The sequence below is a fragment of the Callionymus lyra genome, chromosome 1 (assembly GCF_982586985.1).
Source record: "Callionymus lyra chromosome 1, fCalLyr1.hap1.1, whole genome shotgun sequence".
In the NCBI taxonomy this organism is placed as follows: Eukaryota; Metazoa; Chordata; class Actinopteri; order Syngnathiformes; family Callionymidae; genus Callionymus; species Callionymus lyra.
In genome coordinates, this window is record NC_141818.1 from 40,481,807 (window position 1) to 40,502,901 (window position 21,095).

The following is a 21,095-nucleotide window of genomic DNA, read 5'->3' on the forward strand; positions in this document are numbered from 1 at the left end:
CAAACTGATATTTCTGTACATTAACCCGGAACATTGTTATGCCAACAATATTATGATAGTAATTATCCATCTTTTTATATTAACTAAGACCTGGACGCTATTTCTAAAATGTCATCATTACTGATGCAAGAAAGGATGAGTAAATGGGGCAGAGGGTTGTGTCTATTTCAGTAAAAAGTAACTACCCACTCTATCACGGGCAGAATGTAGTTCACATAACTCTGGCTTATGGATTTTATCTTGTCACATTTGAAAGGGAAAAAAGGGGGTTAGTGCTCTAGTGCTTAGTAATACTAGTTGTTGCTTACACTTACTTACTTGCAAGTATAATCTTAACTAAGATTTCTGACTTTATCCACCACTTTATAAACTTTATTGACCACTAATGCAGTTGTAGCTGACACACCAAAGAAAAACCTGACGAAGAAATAAAGAGCATAACTATCGTTAAAAAAAAACGTAAAGAAAATTAAAAGTACATGTAAATATAATATCAAAGATTGTTTTGTGAATAATGCATAATGAACCACAAAATGCATTTATGACTGTTTATCATCATGCATTACAACTTATAACAGTTTCTAAAGTATTATATAATATTATTATTAACCATTATAACATCCTCTATAATTCTTAATAAATGTGTTACGGTGTGTTGTGAATAAGATGTGATTTATTACTAAAAGTGTGGACAAATAAGAATGTCTTAAGATGATTCTTGAAGGAGTCAGTAGATCATCAAACACAGAGGAAGATCATTCCAAAGCTTAGGAGCAACAGCCTGGAAGGATTTCTCTCCTCTGGTCCGGAGGCGTGTTCAGGAACCATCAGTAGATTCTGATCCACAGACCTCAGAGCCAGAGCTGGGGTGTAAGTCTGGATCAGATCACTGATGTTAGGAAGAGCCTGACCATGAATAGATCTGAAAGTAAGAACCAGAATTTTAAAATGGATCCTGAAAGAAACTGGCAGCCGATGCAGAGTTTTAAGGATCGGGGAAATGTGAGTTCTTCTACCAGAGCGACTTAGAATTCTCGCTGCAGATTTTGGTATTGACTGCAGGCGAGACAAATCCTTCTTGTTTAGATACGAAAATAAACTGTTACAATAGTCTAAACGAGAAGACAAAAGCATGGATTATAAACTCCAGATCATGTTGACATAATTTTCCAATAACAATAACCAGAGTTTAAGTTTGGTCCACTTTTAACTGCAAACTGTTTTCACTCAGCCATTGTTTGATTTCTAGCAAACAATTGACTACGCTGATTAGCCTCTGCAGCTCAGGTGTATCAACTGAGCAGTAAATCTGGATGTCATCAGCAAAAATGTGATAAGAAACATCAGGAAATCTCTGAATAATTTTACCCAGGGGATCAAGTACAGCAAAAACAATAAAGGACCCAGAACAGAACCTTGAGGGACTCCACACAACAGATCCGTTGATTCAGACCTCATTTAATTGGCATGTACACTAAAACTGCGCCCAGAAAGGTAAGATGAGAACCACTGTAAAACAGACCCAGACAGTCCCACTTCATCCCTCAGTGTTTCAGCAGGATCTGGTGATCAACTGTGTCAAAGGCTAAGGACAGATCCAAGAGAACCAGAAGAGTGTATTGACCTGAATCAGCCGACATCATGATGTCACTGGACACCTTCAGTAATGCTGTCTCCGTAGAGTGATGTTTGCGGAAGCCAGACTGAAACTTCTCATGGATGTTGCTCTAATCCAGGAACATCGATTAGCTGCTCAGACACCACCTTCTTTAAGATCTTGGACATGAATGGAAGATTTGAAAGAGGCCTGAAATCACTGAGGTTAGTCGGGTCTAAGCCTGGCTTTTTGAGTAAATCGTCTCATAAAACCTTCAGCTACTGACCGTGTTTAACAACCAGTGAGCTCTGCAGTTCTCATCTGTATTCTGACTTTTCTTCCCTGGCTTTTATCCTCTCCGACCTTAAATTATTCATGATAAAACTGACTTTTTGCTTGTTTGGTTTTCCATTTTTCTGCCCATTTAGCTTTTCCAACATTCACAAATTAAAACTACTTAATTTTATGGTGAAGCGACAACTTCAATATTAAATGTATTCCTTTTATTGACTTTTAACTATTTTATTTTTCTTTGTTTTGTCAACGGACAATATTGACGGATTATATTTATTTGGCTTTAGATTGACAAAAACTCTATACAATTTTTTCATCAAAATCATATATATATGTAAATATATATATATATATATATTTTAAATAAGAATCAGATTAAAACGGATCCGGACAATAGTGGTGTTCTGGATTTCCATCTGGATCCAAGAACCTTTTGAGGGATTGGTCATTTGTTCACAACAATCTGCCGAATAAAATGGAAAACTACCTTCACTCAAACGTATAAAACAATTTCGTTTTTCTGTTGCTCCAGAAGACTGAACACGAAAAGCCTATCAAGACCGACTTTTATATGTTTGACAATAACATGAGTAAAGATCACATTATAGGTAGGAATGAGCTGCTTGGCGGAGGTCTGCTCCTTTATTTTATGTTAATGTCATGACTAAAGGTATGAGAAGGTTATTATCTGTATCTTACAGAAGAATAAATCAGTAATAACACATGTCCTTTGCAATTAAAGCTATTTTTAGTGTATGATAACGCTCGTTTTGGAAAATAGTACAAAAAATAAAAACCTAAAGAGTAATCATGCATGCCACCTAAGGTAAAATAAACTTAATTGTAGATATCACCTTTATTGTTGTTTACAACATGCTGTTTGGTTCCACTGGGAGACCTGTGATTTATGGACATGTCCGTCCGCCATAATAGGTGAATCTCTAATAAGGACACGAAGGTGACCTTTGTGTATCTCTGCGATTATACGTCTACGCACAAAAACCTGCAGCAGCATTTAAAAAAAAACAGAGTTAAAGATGGAGTAAATGTGATGTGCTGAACAGTCACTTAAAACCGCTGCAGAAAAACCATAGAGTTGTTTGTTTAAGGACTGCAAGTGGCTGAGAGGTGCAGCACAAATGTAGGCCAGGGAATCCACAGGGAACAGAGCAACCGTCCAGAGCTTGACTTTCTAGTGATACACGTACATTAAATAAAAGGCAGCGGGAGCTGATTTATGGGAAATATTCTGCTGAAGGGAAATCCAGCCGGGAGCTTAATCACCTTCCAGCTGCCGGCTCATAGGATTCCTCATTAGATTGAAAACAACCAAACAGAATCTGGGAAAGATGGAGGTTTATCCAGGAGTCAAATATTCCAAAGATGAAGATGTTTTATGTCACATCATTGAGGTTTTTAGTAGCGCAAGGGTCACACAAGTCTTTAAGTGTTCATAATATCCAGTAAAACGTGTGATATAAATCAGGCCTACATGAGCTTTAAGCAACAAATCAACACATGTTCAACATGATAAAAGGAGTTTTTCTCTAGGGATAGCATGGTGCGATCATCCACCCAGTCATGTCTCGCACCCGTTTCCGGTGGAGGCTCTCTCGGCTGATCACTATTCTCCTCGGAGCTCCAAGGTTTGCTCGACAATTTCCCTTGTTTGCAGATTCAAATCATCCGACTCGGATCGATGTATAATATTTACAAACTTCCTCATTTGGGTATTTGTTTTTGGATGAAAAATGGCATCTTGTGAATCAGTCGTTTTTTAGATGAATGAAAGTCAGATCATCCATCATCTTCTGCTCATCGTCGGTTGCAGAGAGCGGAGGTAAAGAAGCCAATACTTACCTCTTCCACAATAAATATGACATATTTTGGTAATGTTTCTAAAAAATAAAAAAAGAGGGTGATTAACTTTTGAAATAAGAAAGAGCTGAGAACATATTTCTGTTGTGTGGCTCACCTTACATAAGTTCATTTAAGTGAACACAACTTCCATGATTTCTTCATTGTGTGGCTCATGTAAAATAAACATTTAAATGTCTACCTTGTTTTACCCAATAACCTTTTCACAATATCTAACCGACAATAGCAACACATTTCGACACCAAAGTCTTTCAAAGTTATTTTTATGCAAGTGTAGGAAGCTTTAAAACCTTCCAAAATCCTGTTCCCTGATATGTCCTGAAAGTTCCTTCGTCCCCAAATCCTGATTATTGTATTTAGGTAAAAAAGCACAATCTTTTCATATGTGATGCTAACAGACAAATAAAGCAGCCCTTAAAAAAGGATTTAAAAATATATGCGTGTTTTAGAAAAGCAGGAAGAGGGTTCTAGGGAGCAGTGACGGATCGTTAACGCGATGGATGAGTAAATAAATTGGCTGGTGAGATGAGCATGAGGAAATCCTCTGTGCATAACTTTCAGATGGGAATACATTTTTTTGGTGTTGTGATGGTCTGAGCTAAAAGGTTTTTTTTTTCATGAGTGCTGCAAAACGTTCATTAAAACGGGTCACGTGGGGCACGTTGAAAACCCGAGCACCAGGACATCAGCTCTGCACAAGGACTTCAATTACTGACCAAAACTGTGACAGCTGCCCTCATTTCTGCAAACACCAGAAATAAACGCTTATCCAGGTTTAATGGAAAAATTGGAAACAAGCCAGGCAAGTTTTTAGATCGTAGTTGATTTAAATGGCTGGTGCAACTAACTAAGTATATTTGTATTGATCAATACAATGATAGGAATATAATAGCGTAGAATAATTTAATTTATGAGGGGATATCTATACTTGTTCTTGATAATAACTAACAATATATCGCATGATACTGTATGGATATGGGATATTTGACAGCACTGTATCAATTTCATTTTGGCTTTTAAATTATGTTTTTTTTAAACCATAGTTTTATAGTTTACAGTCCAATTTATTTATTTTTTAATATACAATTAAATGCATATTTTTTATGTCATTTGTTCACTGGTAGCAGTCATTACATCCTCCATGAAACAATTTATTAAACAAAAGGCCAAAGCGCGGAAGATGATAAAGAATAACGGCAAAGATTACGATAAAATACACAGTTTAATCACAAAGTACCAACAACAAAAGTCCACAAAATAGAAATAGTGCTCAAGAGTCCGCTTTCTCAGTAAATAAACAAAAGGTCTGTCAAGTTCAGCAAAATGTCCAAGGGAAAGAGGAAGACAGTTCTGGGCTGGGTCACGAGATTCACCAGGGGAGAAACAAAATTAGAAGGCAACTCACCGAAGGAAAACGAAAAACGCTGACTCAAAAGGCGGTCAGAACAACAGTCGAGGAACGAGTAACGAGTTGGTATCAAGAAGGTCGTTGCAAGAGCAAGATTTACCGAGGTATCAGAAGCCACTTGTGTCTGGGCTTTATCTCTGGTGGGTGATTGCCTGATTGTCAGCAGCTGTGGATCACGAGGATCGCAGCCCAGGTTAACTGTCAAGAGAGAGAGGGAGAAGGGCAGGGGACTATATATTCAAAATTCTAATTATATTGATTTTTAATTATATTTAATTAACATTTTTTCCTTTTAAATCATATTTTATTTCATCATAGTTATTTTATGGTCAATATCTCATTAGGGGGTTTGAAAATAAAAGATTAATTTTAAAAAGTAAAAATATTTTATTTCTATTTACAATTAAAATGCAAATACTCGCTTTTCACTTTTGTGTTGCAGTTAAACATCTGGCCTTTGAAGCTAAAGAAACAATGAAATGTCCTTTGATGACTGAGGACGAGAGGATACCGTTGAATCCAGCAACTTTTAAACTTGATGTTTGGACATATTTTGGTTTCAAAACAAATGAAAGCAGTTACGACTTCGTCAAGAGTCATGTGGTCTGTAAATACTGCAACACCAGAGTCAAGTACTCGACAATACTACAAATATATCCTTGTTACAAGAGTATCACAATATATCATATCATTGCCACTGTATCGGAATTCGTATTGCATCATCAGATTCTTGCCAATACACACCTCTCATAAGAACCACGTGATTTGTTATATCAATAGCTATGACATTGTACTATCAAAATGTTGCTTTTTAGCATTCCATGTTTTCTTTGTGGATAGATGGATAAAAAAAAAGCAGAAGGACACAATTTTTTTTCTGGTTCTTAAAGTGAAAGTTCACCTAAAATTCAAATTTCACTAATTTTCTACGATGACCTTGCTGGATGTATTTGAATGTTTTTAAAGTACAACTAATGTGAAAACCCAACTCACATATTTCTCCACCGTCTCAGCAAACAAGAGGTTACGAGAGCAGAGTCCATTATGACGTAATAATGGCTTCAGTCCTCCTCCAGCCAGCTGTAATCACACCCCGCTTTGTTTATACAACGAGTCCCTTGGAGGTCGTTTTTTTTTTTTAAGTGGGGTAAAGCAGTCATGGCTGGTGGTCAGGAAACAAAGGTAATTATGATGTTAAGAAAAAGAGGCTGAAAGTCAAGAAAGGAAAATAGGTATGGCCTTTAACAAGATTCTTCAGATAACACTGTTCCAGAAAGGAACGAAGACTTGATAGTTTGTGACATTTGAGTGACCACAGCTACGGTGAGGCCTGATTCCATCACCTCCAGACGCTGACAGGAAGTGACACGCTTGTTAAGACAATGACTTCCTTCTCTCGTACACCGGGGCTGTTAGAGGCAGATATGGTAAGAAAGACGATGTAACGCTCTGTGATGCTGTAATAAATCTTTCTTATTTACTGAGTTCTTGCTTCTTACATTGACAAGCAGATATTATTATTAATCCACATCGAACTTTTAGTCATCGAAATAAATAGGAAAATAGTGTAATAGATTCAAAATTTATACAAATCTTTAATGATCAAGTTTCATATGGAATAAACTTCATCATCTTATGAGAGCAATAGAATACAACAATTGAGATCTTTCCATCTTAAATTAATTTTTTTTTTAATATGTCATTGTTTTTCTTGGATTCAAATGCTGTAAAATATGTTCCTAAAATATATTTTAATAATCAAATGTTAAAATAAATATTTGAAATCTCACTTCTAATGGTACAGATGTTTACAATAAAATAAAACACTTGAAATATGTGCAGGTATCTCACACATTAAAAATAATAAATTGTGTTTCAACTTTTTATCATTAATCCAAAATGTCTGAATCACCGAAAATGATAAAACATACGATCAAATTAAAAAGACAAAAAGTAAAGATAATAAAGACAAGTACTTTCTGTGTAATTCTTCAAATATCTGCCACAAATAAACATAAATTATATACTAATTTAACTTTTTCCAGAACAATTCTTCTCGTCGAGGCTTCAATACAAGATGGACGTTACAGACGAGCAGTATGGAGGGATTTGGATGTTTTTAAGTGTATTTTGGACGAGGATGAAGACGACTCAGCTCCAGTCGCTACATTAAAATGAACAAACATTTTTCCCTACCCTTGACGTGAGGGTGAGTAGAAATAAGTGAAGTTAGAATTTTGGGTGAAGTAACACATTTTGAAATCACTATCTTCCATATAATGAGTAAAAAAAGTTACTATATCAGATCAGACTGAATCGAGAAAGAAAAGGAGTTTGTATTAAACATTTCTGAACTTTATACCAATTACCTAGCATATTCTTGACAAATGGATTTTGTGTTAACTTTTTGAGTTTTTGTCAACACAGTCTGAGGTGGAGATTTCCCGGATTGAAGATGCGCAGTGACAAACGTCGATGCTTGACCAATCAAAGCAGAGTGGGCGTGTTTTTGATAAACAGGAAAAAAAGAAGCGTTTTTCAGTGGGCGGGGCTTAAGAACATTTTCCAATGTAAATATTTTAATGAAAAGAGAGGGTTTTTTTTATTTTTTTTACAAACATTCACATACTGATGATACAATAGAGTCCAAGATCCACTCATAAAAAGACTTCTTCACATATAATAATAATAATAATAATAATAATAATAATAATCTCTAACAAACTTGGCAAACACTTAAATGCATTAGAAAAAAAAGAATATAAACACTTCAGAAATTAAAATGTAAACACATGAACTTAATTCTGTTATTACTTGAGGAAATCATCTACCTCTGATGGTGGGTTTAACACTTTAGTCTAGTTTTCTTGTTCCAGGATCAGTTCGACAGGCATGAGAATTCCATGTTTTATTCCCAAATGACATAGATTTCCGTCTGACGTTGTTGAAGTTTTCAACGAGGCTTCTTGATAGAAGCGGACCTGTTGGTCCATGTACTTGATCAGCCTCGTCAGTCACGCCGCTCTCATTGTATCCAATTTCTGCCTCTCGCTTGAATCTTCATGATGAGCGTCGCGTTCAGGAAGATTGAACTGCATCATCCAGATCTGACACCTTATCTTTATCAATTTATCAAGAGCGGAGACTTTCATGTCCATCAACATCGTCTTTAGCATTAGGTATTCAAACCTCTGCGTTTGACAGACGTTCCATATATTCTCTTAGTTACTTTAGGCGTTTAATTGCATTTTAACACGTCAAACTTGTTCAAAAACTCACTTTTGAGTTACGCTGATGATGGTGTGATGGTCTGTTCTCCCTCATTGGCTGCAGCGTCCATTGTTTATCCAAAGTCTGATAACTTTGGATAAACAATCTTTCTCCGGTATTATGCAGCTGTAAAAAAAACATGCCAGACACTGTCCGATTGGTATTTGGTGTTTTAAATGGGTTTATTTTAAAAGTAAGTTGGAAGTTGCGGGAGAAAAAACAAAAAACAAAAAAAACAAAAACAAAAACTAAAATGTCAACTCGACGTCATGGTGGAACCCCCTTTTAAAAAGGAATGAGAGACATTTTAAAGTAAATCCATACAGACTTCACGCAGATACTCACTAAAGAAAAAATAAATATGAAAATAAAACAAGAGCAATCTCATAAATATAATAAGTCTTTTAAACATGGATCAATATTCTGTATTACAACTAATACGTTGACACTATACAATCATCTTTCAACGCAATGGTCTGAATTCAATTCATAAGTCACTAATTCACATGCGTTTTTTATTACCGTTGCTGTTTCCGAAGCAGCTTTTCTAGTCGACATCTAATGTAAAAAATATATATTGTTACTTCATATCTTTGTCTCCTTCGACCGTCACGTCACAAACATTTCAGTTCTACTCTACGACATTCCGCACAAGGATGGTAATTACTGGGTCGCTCGCGGTCGATTGTGGCTCCGGGGCGACGAGGAGGTGCTAGTCGACGACGGAGGCGGGGGGAGGGCGGACGCAGCAGTTGGGTCGCCTGGCATTCTGGAACATGGACCTGAAAATGTTCCCGTGCCTTCGCTTGTCCTTCTTGCTGTTCTTTGGCGAGTTCGCTCCGGAGAAGGATTTCCGGAGAGAGACCTGGGCGATAATTTTCCGCTCCTGCTCTTTTATTTTGCACTGTAAGTGGCTTTGAATGGCAAAACCCAGCGACTCCGGATCCACAGATGCCCCGTACACCTCCCAAGTCATGCCCTGTTCGTCCCACACCACATCGTGAATGTTTTTATCCTTCTGCTGGTCCGAGGTATCGTCCTTGTCCTTCCCTTCCTTGGTTTCCTTACCAGATTTGCCCTTCACTACTTCTTCGGAGGCGGCCTTTCCTTTGGTCGCATGTCGCCCGGATGCATCTTTTGTGTGTGAGGTTTTCGAAGTAACCTGGACCTGCTTGGAACTACTCCCCTGGCCAGGTCCTAGATCTGCTGCAGCAGTTCTCTTGGCGGTGTTTCCTGAGTCCACACGTGAGGCAACGACAGTGGCGTTGTTCTGAGCAGCATCCTTGTTATGGTTGTGTTGTATATCGATCTGATACACCGGCTGGGTGTTGCACGAGCTTTCTTTGGGCTTTTCTCCCTGGTTCATGTCTTGCGACGGACGGTGGAAGACCTCCGCCTTCTGGTTCGGGCACATCTCCACCGTGACGGTCAGTTTGTCCGGCTCCACGGAGCTGGAGGACGAGCCGACGCCTTCCGCGGCCAGACTCGGCGCCGCTTCCTCCGGGACCTCGGCAGGACGCATCAGACTCGGACTCGTGCAGACGGACTTGCTGCACGTGTCCGCGACGGCCTGAACCTCCACGTCTTGGCGAAGCCCGACCGTCGTGGTGGACGGCGATGAGGTCATCGTGGAGGCCTCCCTGAAGAGCGGCTGACCTTCACCGGCAGCTGCCTCGCTCTGGCGACGCTTCTTCTTCTGCGTGTCGTTCGCAGCCTGCAGCGAAGTGGAATCTATCGGCGAAGGCTTATCTGAAGAGACTGGTGATGAATTCACAGATGCAACATTGTGACGCGCCGGACTCTTCGGGGCAGTCTCTGTTTCTGGGCTGCTCGAACTGACCGGTGTTGAAGGTTCCTTCTTTTTCGGGTCGTCGGGTTTTGTTCCAACCGGGCAGCTTTGTAAACGTTCTGACTTGGCGAGAGCATCTTGGTTGAGTTGGTGATCCGCACATTTGAAATCGCTCAGCTGGTTAGAATTGGCATCGCTTTTTAAAGCGTTAGCACAGTTAGCTTCCGCCTCCGTGTGACCACGACCGCCCGCCTTCGACGTGGCAGAATTCGAGACCTCGCTGATATCACAGACCTGCTTCACATTCGCGTTGGAATCAACAGACATCTGTTGCACTTCCACGTTCCCGTTGCTCTCATCGGACGCCCTTTGTGTGGCTTCGCCGCCGATCTGAGTCGTGTTTTGAGTTTGAGACGGACTCTTAGATTCCTGCGTCGGACAATCCTGAGAGAGCTTCGTACCGGACTCCTTGTTGCCCGGAGCGCCCACTGCGGTCAGCTGAGGAACCATCTGGACCGTCACTGTCCGTTTGGGGTTCGAACCCATCATGGAGGCGGTTGTAAGATGATCAAATTCCAGGCACTTTGCAAGACCTCCTGTAGGGGGGAAAAAAAGAGAGGTCCGGTTAGCTTGATCAAATGGTCCAAATGGTTTTTAAAAGCCTCTTGAAATAACTAACTAGAAATGTAATTCTGCTCGACGTCCCTCCTGGAAGACGGACGTTTGGCTAATATTGCAGTTTTTACTCAAACATGACACTAAGGAAGATCTCATCTTCTGTCCACACATGTCTCTGCTTTTCCTTTTTGTTTAACTCTCCCTCAACTGTTCATGACATATATTCAGGACTTTTAAACTCAAACCATTACCAACCCTTGAACCATGTCAACTGAACAAAACAGTGGTTGGATTAGATTAGATTAACTTTATTGATCCCTCTAGGGATCTCCTTTGGGAAATTGTTTTTCCAGCCAGCACACAGCAACACAGACAATAGATTCATGAAACAAGAACAAAGTGCAATAAAAAAAAAAGCAAGATGACACAATCTAAAACGAAAGATAAAGAAAAATAACAAAAAAAAGTATACAAAGATATGTTAAAGTACATTAATTATAGTGATTTAATCCTGTTTCCTCCCTCTCCTTAAAGGGGTGGATCAGGTGAGTAGCAAATGAGTGAAATTTGAATTTATGAATGATGAATTCTGTAAAACAATAATAAATATATCAAAAATAATAATTGTTCTAATGATGGGAAATTGTAGCTTCATCAGTACTGAGACCTTTTTTGAGAGTGGTGATGATTTGTTGAGAAGCCAAATGATCTGAGGGAACGATATTCTTCTTCATGTTTACAGACACAAACACCACACAATAAATTGAGTTGTTAGCGAAGCCAAAGTGCTGAGGGAGCATCACCGTCTGCCTCCACTTAACACCCTCGTAAAACAACTGATGAACCAACTGTATTAAACTGCATTAACCATTTTCTCCCAGAGCGTTAGCTTTTCCGTTTGTGTTGCTCCGATAAATTCTAACTGGTTTACTTATAAAAGCTGCTTCAACAGAACAGTGACACACAAGAGGGTGTTGGATTGATGTCTGAACGATGAGAGACTATAAACAATTGGAAAAATATATATGTCTTAGTGATGATCTGATGAAGCTTCATGAAGCAGTGTCATGTTGTTTAGAGGTCAGTAGGTGGCGCCATCAGTTTAAAAATGATGTTTAATTAGAACAGTTGTTTAAAACAAAAGGAAAATAGTGCAAAGACCGCTATCTAGTGGACTCTGAAAATATTGACATTGCTTCATGAAGCTTCATCAGACCATCACTTCAAAATAATAACCAAAATAAACACCAAATTTGAATTTTAAACAATATCTAGTAAGACCGTAACAATAAAGGACTACAAGGCAGACTTGGGTGATTAAATGCTTTTCATTTGAAAGAATTATGTGTATTTCCTATATTGTAATGTCGAAAACTAGTGATGGGCTGACGAAGCTTCATGAAACAGTGTCATGTTGTTTAGAGGTCAGTAGGTGGCGCCATCAGTTTAAAAATGATGTGATGTTTCATTAGAACAGTTGTTCAAAAAGGAAAATAGTGCAAAGACCGCCATCTAGTGGACTCTGAACATAATGACAGTGCTTCATGAAGCTTCATAAGACCATCACTAGTTTTCTCTTTCAAATTTTGAGTTTGAATTTTCTACCTCTATTATTTAGAAAATGTGTTTTTTTAAAAATGCTCAAATCTAAAAAATAAACTTTAATAAATGTTTTGTTTTTCTCTTTGAAAATCAAATATCCAATCATGTTTAACAAGTTCTTAATGTATGACCATGTTTCTTTTGGCCCCTGGGACCTGGCCCTGTAGGAAGGAGGTGTTCTGGGTTAGAAAAGAAGATTCAGGTGTAAGACGGTGACGCGACTGATGAATATTATTTTCAAATAGAACAGGAGAGTGAAGAAGAAGCAGTGAAGAGAAAAGTGGTTTTGATTCCTCTCTAGGGTCAGCAGATACAAAAAGAAGAGAGTCCACCGTTCTGTGAAAGAGAACCAGTGATCTATGTCCATCTCCAGCATCAATACAACCAGGACCACTCCCGCAATTACAAAAAGACCATCAATATTACCTTCTCTATTTCTCATCAAATGGAATTCTTTCCACCCCAGCTGAGGTAAAAGAAAAAAAAAAGGATCCAAAAAATGGCTCCTACAACCTCATCGCTCCAGAAGAAGTCCTCAGAGTGTGAAAGTATCTGGGCCGCTTCCATGAGTGATGGAGGAGGACCTCTAAAACATCTGATCCCTCGCTCTCGGACTATGAAATCTGCAGTGGGATCAATGTTTCAATCGTACACATGAGCTCAGTGTTGGACCCAGATGAGGACTTCTTCTCCTGCAGCTGTTTTTTTCCATTCTTTTTTTCCATGTCTTTCCCAGCAGCAGCAGCACCTGAATGAAAGCAGAATACTAAAGTGTACCACAGACAGGTGGAGCGTTTTGTCTCATCTGCTGCTGTGTTGACAAAGTGCAAATATTTATGGAGAGCAGACCCTCAACAATTAAAGACCCCCCCCGCCCCCCCCTCTCTCTCTCTCTACGAACATGGATGCTGGAGGGAAATAAAAAAAATCCTCGTCTGTGAGGAGGATGACTCCGCCTGACCTTGCGGACGAACAAGAGGATGAAACCATGAAGGAAGAAGCGTTTTTTTTTTTTTTCTTACCTTTTTTTTTTCAAGCGCTGCGTTTTTTTCCTGCGCGTCCGAGTTGCGCCCGAGACCGTGTGAGAAAGAGTCTCGCTGACATCAAGCCACGCCTTCGACCCGAGACAGCGACCCGCGGGCTGAGGATGGAGCGATAGACTCGATCGACTGAATGTCCTGGTGGTGCTTTTTTTTTTTTTTCTTTCTTGCCTCATCTGGTGGAAGGTGGTCCTCACTCGCACCTCACTCCAGCTCCTCCGCCCGCCCTGAGCCTGGTGCGGCAGATGAACGGATGAATGGGGTGAGAGGAGAGGGAGAGAGTGGAAGCTGCATCCTCCAATCCAGAGGTTTTTGCTTTTTTTTTTTTTTTTTTGCTCTGTTTTTTTATCACCAACGAAAAGCAAATGACTGTGCTCTTTATTTACTTTTTTTTCTCATTTAATAAGTGAATTTAGAGGCTTAAAGTAAGCTTAAATTCACCCAAAATTCAAATTTCATTCATTTTCATGTCGACTGACAATCTGTTCCTTTTTAGAGTTATAGACAAAAAAATATACGTTCATTTTAATGTAGCCACTAGAGACTAGAGTCTTTGTACTTTATCTTCGTCCCAAAAAGTCACATAAAATCAACAAAATACCTCCATCTCTAAATGTAGGAAAATGATGCCACAACATGATCTGGAGCTTGTAATCCATGCGTCTGTATCTTCTCGTTTAGACTATTGTAACAGTTTATTTTGGTGTCTAAACAAGAAGGATCTGTCTCGCAAAACTCTGTAGCGAGAATTCTGAGCCGCTCTAGTAGAAGAACTCACATTTCCCCGATCCTTAAAACTCTTCACTGGCTTCCAGTTTCTTGCAGGATCTTACTTTCCGATCTATTCATGGTCAGGCTCCTCCTTACATCAGTGATCTGATCCAGCCTCACACCCCAGCTCGGGCTCTGAGGTCTGTGGATCAGAATCTACTGATGGTTCCTGAACACGGACCAGAGGAGAGAAATCCTTCCAGGCTGTTGCTCCTAAGCTTTGGAACGATCTTCCTGTATTCACAGACATGACCCAAATCAAGATTTTTTGTCAATACACTTTTTAAACCCTATTTAATACTAGTTAAAATGTTTAACTATAACACTTTTACCTATAGATACTAGATGACTGGAGATGACGGTGATGCTGTTTTAGAGGCTATTTTTACACAGATTATGTCAGGAATGATCCTGGAAAACAATGTGAGTGAGTTTTGTGCCTCAAAGAGAAAAACATGGGTTGTTACTTCAGGAAGTATTTATTTTTATTTTAATTTAGAGGAGGCATTACTAGTTTTTATTGTGCTGAAAATAATTCATTGTAGGTTAATAACCCTTTTGTATCTGGGAACAGGAGATTTCTAGCCCTAACAAATGACAATATACTGTACGTGCATTCTGCAGGTAAATAGCATGTGATATTGTTATAGCAGAAAGATCAGATCTCACAACAGCAGAATTTGAGGGAACACAAGGTTTAAATCACATGTTAAACTCTCTCTCAGCATATGTGTGTCATATTTAACACAGATGGAAAATAAAAAAAACAAATGAAGCATCACAGAAAACAGAGAATAAAATAGAATTCCTGATGATACCGTTTGTCCTCTAAGGATTATAACATTTCAGTCTGTTACTGCGGCAGAGGATTGTTATCGGACTTGTCGACGTGGCGCATTTTAAAATAATAGGATCCGAGTGACATACTGTAGTTCAAATATCGAACTTCCAATCGCTGGCATCTATCTGTTTTAATGGCAAAAGTTTGGGGGGCATGCAAGCACTATTGATCGTGATAATGTGTGTCAGGAGAGGTCAGCCAAGTATTTGATTGGCTGGGCGGCAAAGCACTAGGGGAGCTTTTCAGGACATTTTTCTTTTAGTGGGTTGTTCAGGGAAATGGAACCTGATATGCAACAATGTTAACACAAAAGATTCAGATGTACAGACACCACTTGAGTGTTCCATACATGCTGTGGCATTAAAATATTGGCTGAGAACAATATTGTTTTTGTTTTTTTTAAAGAGCTGCTTGGCGGGGGTCTACGCTCTCTCTAGATTATATTCATTTAGTTATTGACTGAGACCGCGGCGGCCCCTCGGAAAGCAGTAATTACACAGGAGATACCTCTCGTTTTTCGAGGCCCACAGGGACTGATTAGGTGGCGCTGTCGAGACTTAATTACAGCGGAGTCCGCTGGTGGTCCAACAGAGCCGGTGGACGTGCTCGAGTAAACGTCCTCAGACTCGACGCTTGGTTTGATTCCAAAAAAAATAGAGGAATAAATCAGATGACATTGTTGAAAATACACTAGCTTTTTTCTCACGGTACGTGGACAAGAAGTACAATTATAATGATAAATAAAACATTAGATTTGGCATCAGCTTTGCAGTCCCGATGTTACTCTTATTATAAACAGTTTCCCAGAGGAGATCTCCAGATGGACCAGTTAAGTTGATCATCATCATCATGACGGATCATGTTTTCAATTTCATAAGGTCTTTACTATAAGAAATAAATATAATTATATATAATTTGATGCCATTTGTTTTAGTAATTGATTATTTTTGTTTTGTATGTCACTTTAATGCAATTATTATATGTTTTTATTTGTATTGTAGTCAATGTATTTCATTAATATTAATTTAATTCTTGTCAATATGTACCGTCATCGCCATGAAAAAACAATCCCGTTTTGTGTTCACAATCTGGAAATACACGTTTTCGTCCATCTTTCTAATCATTTCCATTAATATACGCTTATATGTGACATTTTTTAACGAGTTTCATCTTCTGATGTGCATCTGACTCCCCCATGCGGTGGGGATCTGGAGAAGAAACGACCGATAGGGGGCGTTCGCGCACACGTTGCGACGCTGGTAAATGCTGTGTTCAAGGACAAGCCGTCATTTCTATTCCCACATCTATTAAGCGAGTTAAAAATATTAAATTATTAATATTAAATAATAATTTTTCTTTACATATATATTGTACAACAAAAGCATATATCTACATTCAGAGGAAAAATAGTTAATTTGAATGAGTAGTTAGTTATCGCCGGCCGTGGTCGTCCTATGCTCCCTGAACGCATCGCGCTGAAGCTGTTGTCAACAGAAACGTTGCTAACATTCCTGACCAACTCCTGACTGAATGTAACGATTGACACCATTTCTCAACAAGTCGAGGGTAAGTAGAAAAATAACCTTTACTTACTTACAAATTACACACTTTTTTTAAATTTAGCAAGTCCTCTATTCTCATGCTAACAACAGAACCTGTTTAAATCCCATGTGTAACCCTTTGTTTACATTGAATTGTGCTAGTTTTACCTCCTGACTATTGTTCATGTGGGTGAACAGCCACATAAACGAAAGTCATTTGGGAAGGAGATACAAAAAAAACGCTCGTACTAAACGCATAAAGTTACACTTAGCATCAATGCTAACACAAATACAGCTAGCTCAATAAGAAGCAGTTGTAAAGCACACGATTATTGAATAACTTTTTGGATGAACATAGTTGAACGATTGTTTGGCTCTATAACCACTTCTTATCTTCAGATGAGTTCACACGAGATACAAAACAACGATCGAAGTGCAAAAAACGTTCAATTTAGATCTGATTTTCACTTTCTTGAGTTTCAACAAACAAAAACTTTGACCTCTTGCTGTCATTCAAATGATTTAACTGTTAGATGTTGCTGAAAGTGAAAGAGGTACGAGGAGCACATATTGTTTTATATCTGTTATTTCTTCATCTTGGAGTTAAGTCTGTCTTCTCTCTCCCTCAGTGGTGAATAAAAGAAGATGTTGGGATCATTCTGGCAGTATGTCTACGCCTCCTTCCTACGATACTGGATGAAGTGGTTGATCCGACAGGCGACAGGGACTTGTGAGCTTCAGAGGATACTGTCTGGATATGAACCCGGTGCCACCAGGACCATGAAAACGGAATATTCTCTGTATTCCTCCAGAAGCCAGGTAAAGAAAAGACTTGTCTATCAATCGATATAAATTGAATTTGATTTAAAGAGTCAAGTCACACCTAAGAGTCAAGTTACCTCAACACAGTTTAACTTTCTCTCTTTATAAGAGAAGAGAAAAACAGGTTGACAAACATACCGGCTTGGAGGGAGAGGAAAGAAAGGGGGATAGAGAAAAATGGAGAGAGGGGAGAAAAGAGTATGGTAGAGCGACGGAACAGGGTCCAGATGGAGCCGGGTTTAGGAGATCCAGATGCATGCGTCTGAGAAGAGGCAGAGCACTGGAGGAAGAGGACAAGTTAGAACTGTGCTGTGTCTCAAATCGCATACTAATCTTAGTATGCTAGAAGTTTAGTATGCATACTAACTAGTACGCAAATTCTCCGCAGATAGTATGTCTCAAATCAAACCCTGAAGCTACACACTAACCGGAAATCACATGACAGCTTCTTCTTCTACTTCTATTTAACGATGTTTCAAGCAGCTGTTTGAACGCTATCGCCGACACCTGCTGGCAGCACGTTTTGCAACTTTGGAAAAAGAAATAAAGAAAAAATATGAGAATCTAAATAATCGCGAGATATTTAAGCTGGTATCAGCAGCGAAGACGTGTTTATCCTCCTACTGCTGCTGAAAATACACATTTAAATATATGCATATATATGCATTTATATATGACGTAACTTCCGTTTAAAACGTCACTAAAATGGCGGCTGTTTAGTATGGTTAGTGTCCATCGAACCATGCTAGTTTTGTGGGCGTATTAGTACGCCAATTTAGTATGCATGGCGCACTAAATTTCGCATACTAAGAATTGAGACACACTAACGTACTAAAAATACTAACTTTTAGTACGCTAGTATGCGATTTGAGACACAGCACTGGTGATGAAAAAAAAACATGCCGAAAAAGAGAGAAAGAGTTCGGAAATCTGCCTATTCTGAGAATAACTATGTTTTCGTTTCCCTTCAAGGTTTTAAGAGACTCGTTGAAAGTCTGCGACAAAAACTGGGATGAATGTCTGAGTGAAATCATGAAGGAGAAGAGAATCAAACATGAGAAAGATCCACAGTAAGTCCTTCCTCGTGTTCTCAACCGCACCATGGAAAAGCAGGTCCCCAGGTCCACATTGACTGTATTTATGTGGCCCTCATGAGGTCAAAGTAAGATCATGTAGAAATTCCTCTGGTGGCTGAATAACAATGTAGTTTATCTTGTTTATTTTAACATATACCAACACCATAACAGGCCCTTTTCTCTCTTTTTTTGTTCTTTTTTCTTCAAATTGCTGAAATGCTTAGAAATAACATGCCTATAAACATATTTTAATCATTTATAGTTTCAAAAAATGGATATTATAAAGCTTAGTTATGAAATGGTATAATGACATCTATATATTCTTGTTAGAATCACTTGACGGCCCCTTAAGACAGAAACATTGGCCCCTGAGAGATTTAAACGCCCTCTGTTCTAAACTGATCTTTCGTCCACTTGGCTCAAACTTCTCACTCTTCTAGGTTCAGGGAAAAGCTGCACACCTCTTTGCTGCAGATCACAGGATACAAAAATCTGTATTCATCCGTGGAAGACATGAGGAAAGAAGTTTTCAGCGCGGACGACCAGGAGCACGAGGCCATGCTGCTGAAGGTGCTCGTCACTTTCTCCTAACTTTGGCTTCAGCATCTCTGTAATACACCGACAAAAGAAAGTTTCCTGTGTCTCGTGGTTCTCTCAGCTGTGGGACCTGCTGATGCCGGCGGTCAAGCTGGAGTCTAGAGTGACCAAACAGTGGGGAGACATCGGATTCCAAGGTGACGACCCAAAGACGGACTTCAGAGGAATGGGTCTGCTGGGACTCATTAACCTTGTGTGAGTACAACCGGTGTGTCGTCGGTGTAGTGGCTACATACACAGCATGTGTTAGCTCCTGAACTCAATCAATTTGTTGTGAGAAATTTGTGTAATTGCATCTCCTCGAAACCAGAAACGACACATGTGAGGGTCAGGAGACGAGAGCGAGGGACTGAACAGTAAAGAAGAGTCGAAGGACGAGTTACAGTTTCGTCTTTTCTTCTGCAGCTTTTTCAGTCAGAACTACACGGAAGAAGCTCGTCTGGTGCTTTCGCACGCCAACCACCCGAAGCTGGGGTAAGCCTCGTTCAATCCCATCGATAATGGCACGACGAATAAATGTCGGCGATCCACCATCTGGATCCATGAAACGTTTGAAGGATTCATCAGCTGCAACAGCCTTCTCTTTTGCTTCCTACCGTGTGCTTCGTCCATGAACACAATGGTTACATCTTTCTCATGTTTGCCGGCTTCTCTTGTTGACATCTAAAATGACTCCAGGTACTCCTACGCCATCGTCGGAATCAACCTGACAGAGATGGCCTACAGTCTGTTGAAGAGCGGCGCCCTGAAGCCCCACTTCTACAACACAGTCGCGGGCCCAGCAGAGGCCCGACACTTCCACCAGCTCTACTGTGAGTCCATCTCTTCACCGTGTCCCCCTGAGTTTGCGAGTCGTGTTCTCAAACCCTCCGCTCTCTCTCTCTCTCACAGGTTACCTGGCGTTTGAGTTCGACAAGTTCTGGATCGCAGAAGAGCCCGAAAGCATCATGCATTTCAACCATTACAGAGAGAAATTCCACGACATCATCAAGACTCAGCTGAAGGACCCCGACGTGTCTCTGACCCTGGCCGCCCCGACCAAACAGTGACCCCTGGAGGTTTGGAAGTGCGACTGAGGGCTCAGCCTGGTTTAGACTCTAATGTTTTTTCAGTAAGTGGAAGGTCACGGGATCATGAAGACAATCTGGTTCATCTATCATTGTGAGTAAATTCTGTTTTGATAGAGACATATTTGTTTAATATGTCAACCAGCTGAGCCTCAGCACTCGGACCAACAACCGTTCAGACGATTTAAGCTTAGATCTTAAAACAGTCTGAACCTCCTAATACCGACTTTCTTCACACTTTGTAATTGTATTGACAGATTTTTTTATTACAACTAAAGAGCGTAAAGGGTCTGAGGTTCTAACATTTCAATCTGTCTCAAAAATAGAAGATTCTTGATCAACATAGAAGATGAGTTTAAAACAGTCTCCTCGGGACGATCGTAATTTTTTGTCTCTGACATCGTGACTACAGTCAGACTGAGGGTGTTTAACAACCAGCTGAGAATCCCAAAAATGTGTTGCCTTTTTTAAATGTATATATATAACGATGAATCATTTGTCATTAATTGTTTCAACGTTGTACGACCTTTACCTCAGAATACCACGTCTTCATTGAACAAGCAAAACGGTCTACATCGAAAAGAAATGAAAAATAAACGTTTAATATCTATTTAATTGAAGTGATTAACGTGTTCAGCTTAAGTGTCCTCGACTGCGAGCGGTTGCTCTGACACCCCCGGCTCGCTGGGACTGAGTACGAAAGTTTTGAGTGAGCAACCGCACTGAAAAGAGTTTAATAAAAAATAAAATAAATACATTTGTTTACATATCGTTGCATCGTATCGTCGATTCTTCTGACTATGTAACTATATATCAATTATAAATAATGTTCTTTAAAATGTTACGGCCAAGGTACTCAAGTTCATTCAAAAATAGGAATGAAA

At 39.5% G+C, this 21,095-nt stretch overlaps 2 protein-coding genes across 3 annotated transcripts; one reads left to right on the forward strand and one right to left on the reverse strand.

The window, feature by feature from the left end:
* Positions 1 to 8,293: 8,293 nt before the first annotated feature.
* gprin3b (GPRIN family member 3b) lies at positions 8,294 to 14,251 on the reverse strand. The gene is made up of 2 exons (XM_087784153.1): positions 13,479 to 14,251; positions 8,294 to 10,832 (listed from the first exon to the last, which is right to left on the reverse strand). The coding sequence occupies exon 2, from the start codon at positions 10,783 to 10,785 to the stop codon at positions 9,160 to 9,162; it is 1,626 nt and encodes a 541-aa protein (XP_087640279.1). The 5' UTR covers positions 10,786 to 10,832; positions 13,479 to 14,251; the 3' UTR covers positions 8,294 to 9,159.
* Positions 14,252 to 16,562: 2,311 nt separating this feature from the next.
* elmod2 (ELMO/CED-12 domain containing 2) lies at positions 16,563 to 20,978 on the forward strand. 2 transcript variants are annotated; one of them, XM_087807607.1, is made up of 8 exons: positions 16,563 to 16,678; positions 17,279 to 17,468; positions 18,444 to 18,541; positions 18,988 to 19,117; positions 19,206 to 19,339; positions 19,550 to 19,618; positions 19,823 to 19,956; positions 20,036 to 20,978. In XM_087807607.1, exons 2-8 carry the CDS (start codon positions 17,295 to 17,297, stop codon positions 20,191 to 20,193), a joined length of 897 nt encoding a protein of 298 aa, XP_087663733.1. In that variant the 5' UTR covers positions 16,563 to 16,678; positions 17,279 to 17,294; the 3' UTR covers positions 20,194 to 20,978. The 2 variants fall into 2 exon arrangements, with proteins under 2 accessions (XP_087663733.1, XP_087663742.1); XM_087807616.1 differs by having other exon boundaries at positions 16,564 to 16,674.
* The last annotated feature ends 117 nt before the right edge of the window (positions 20,979 to 21,095 follow it).

Coding starts and splice junctions, on each gene's coding strand:
- gprin3b (XM_087784153.1), bottom strand. CDS start 10,785: ATGATGGGTTCGAACCCCAAACGGACAGTGACGGTCCAGATGGTTCCT.
- elmod2 (XM_087807607.1), top strand. CDS start 17,295: ATGTTGGGATCATTCTGGCAGTATGTCTACGCCTCCTTCCTACGATAC. Junction 17,469..18,443: donor TGTATTCCTCCAGAAGCCAG/GTAAAGAAAAGA, acceptor TTTCCCTTCAAG/GTTTTAAGAGACTCGTTGAA. Junction 19,957..20,035: donor ACACTTCCACCAGCTCTACT/GTGAGTCCATCT, acceptor TCTCTCTCACAG/GTTACCTGGCGTTTGAGTTC.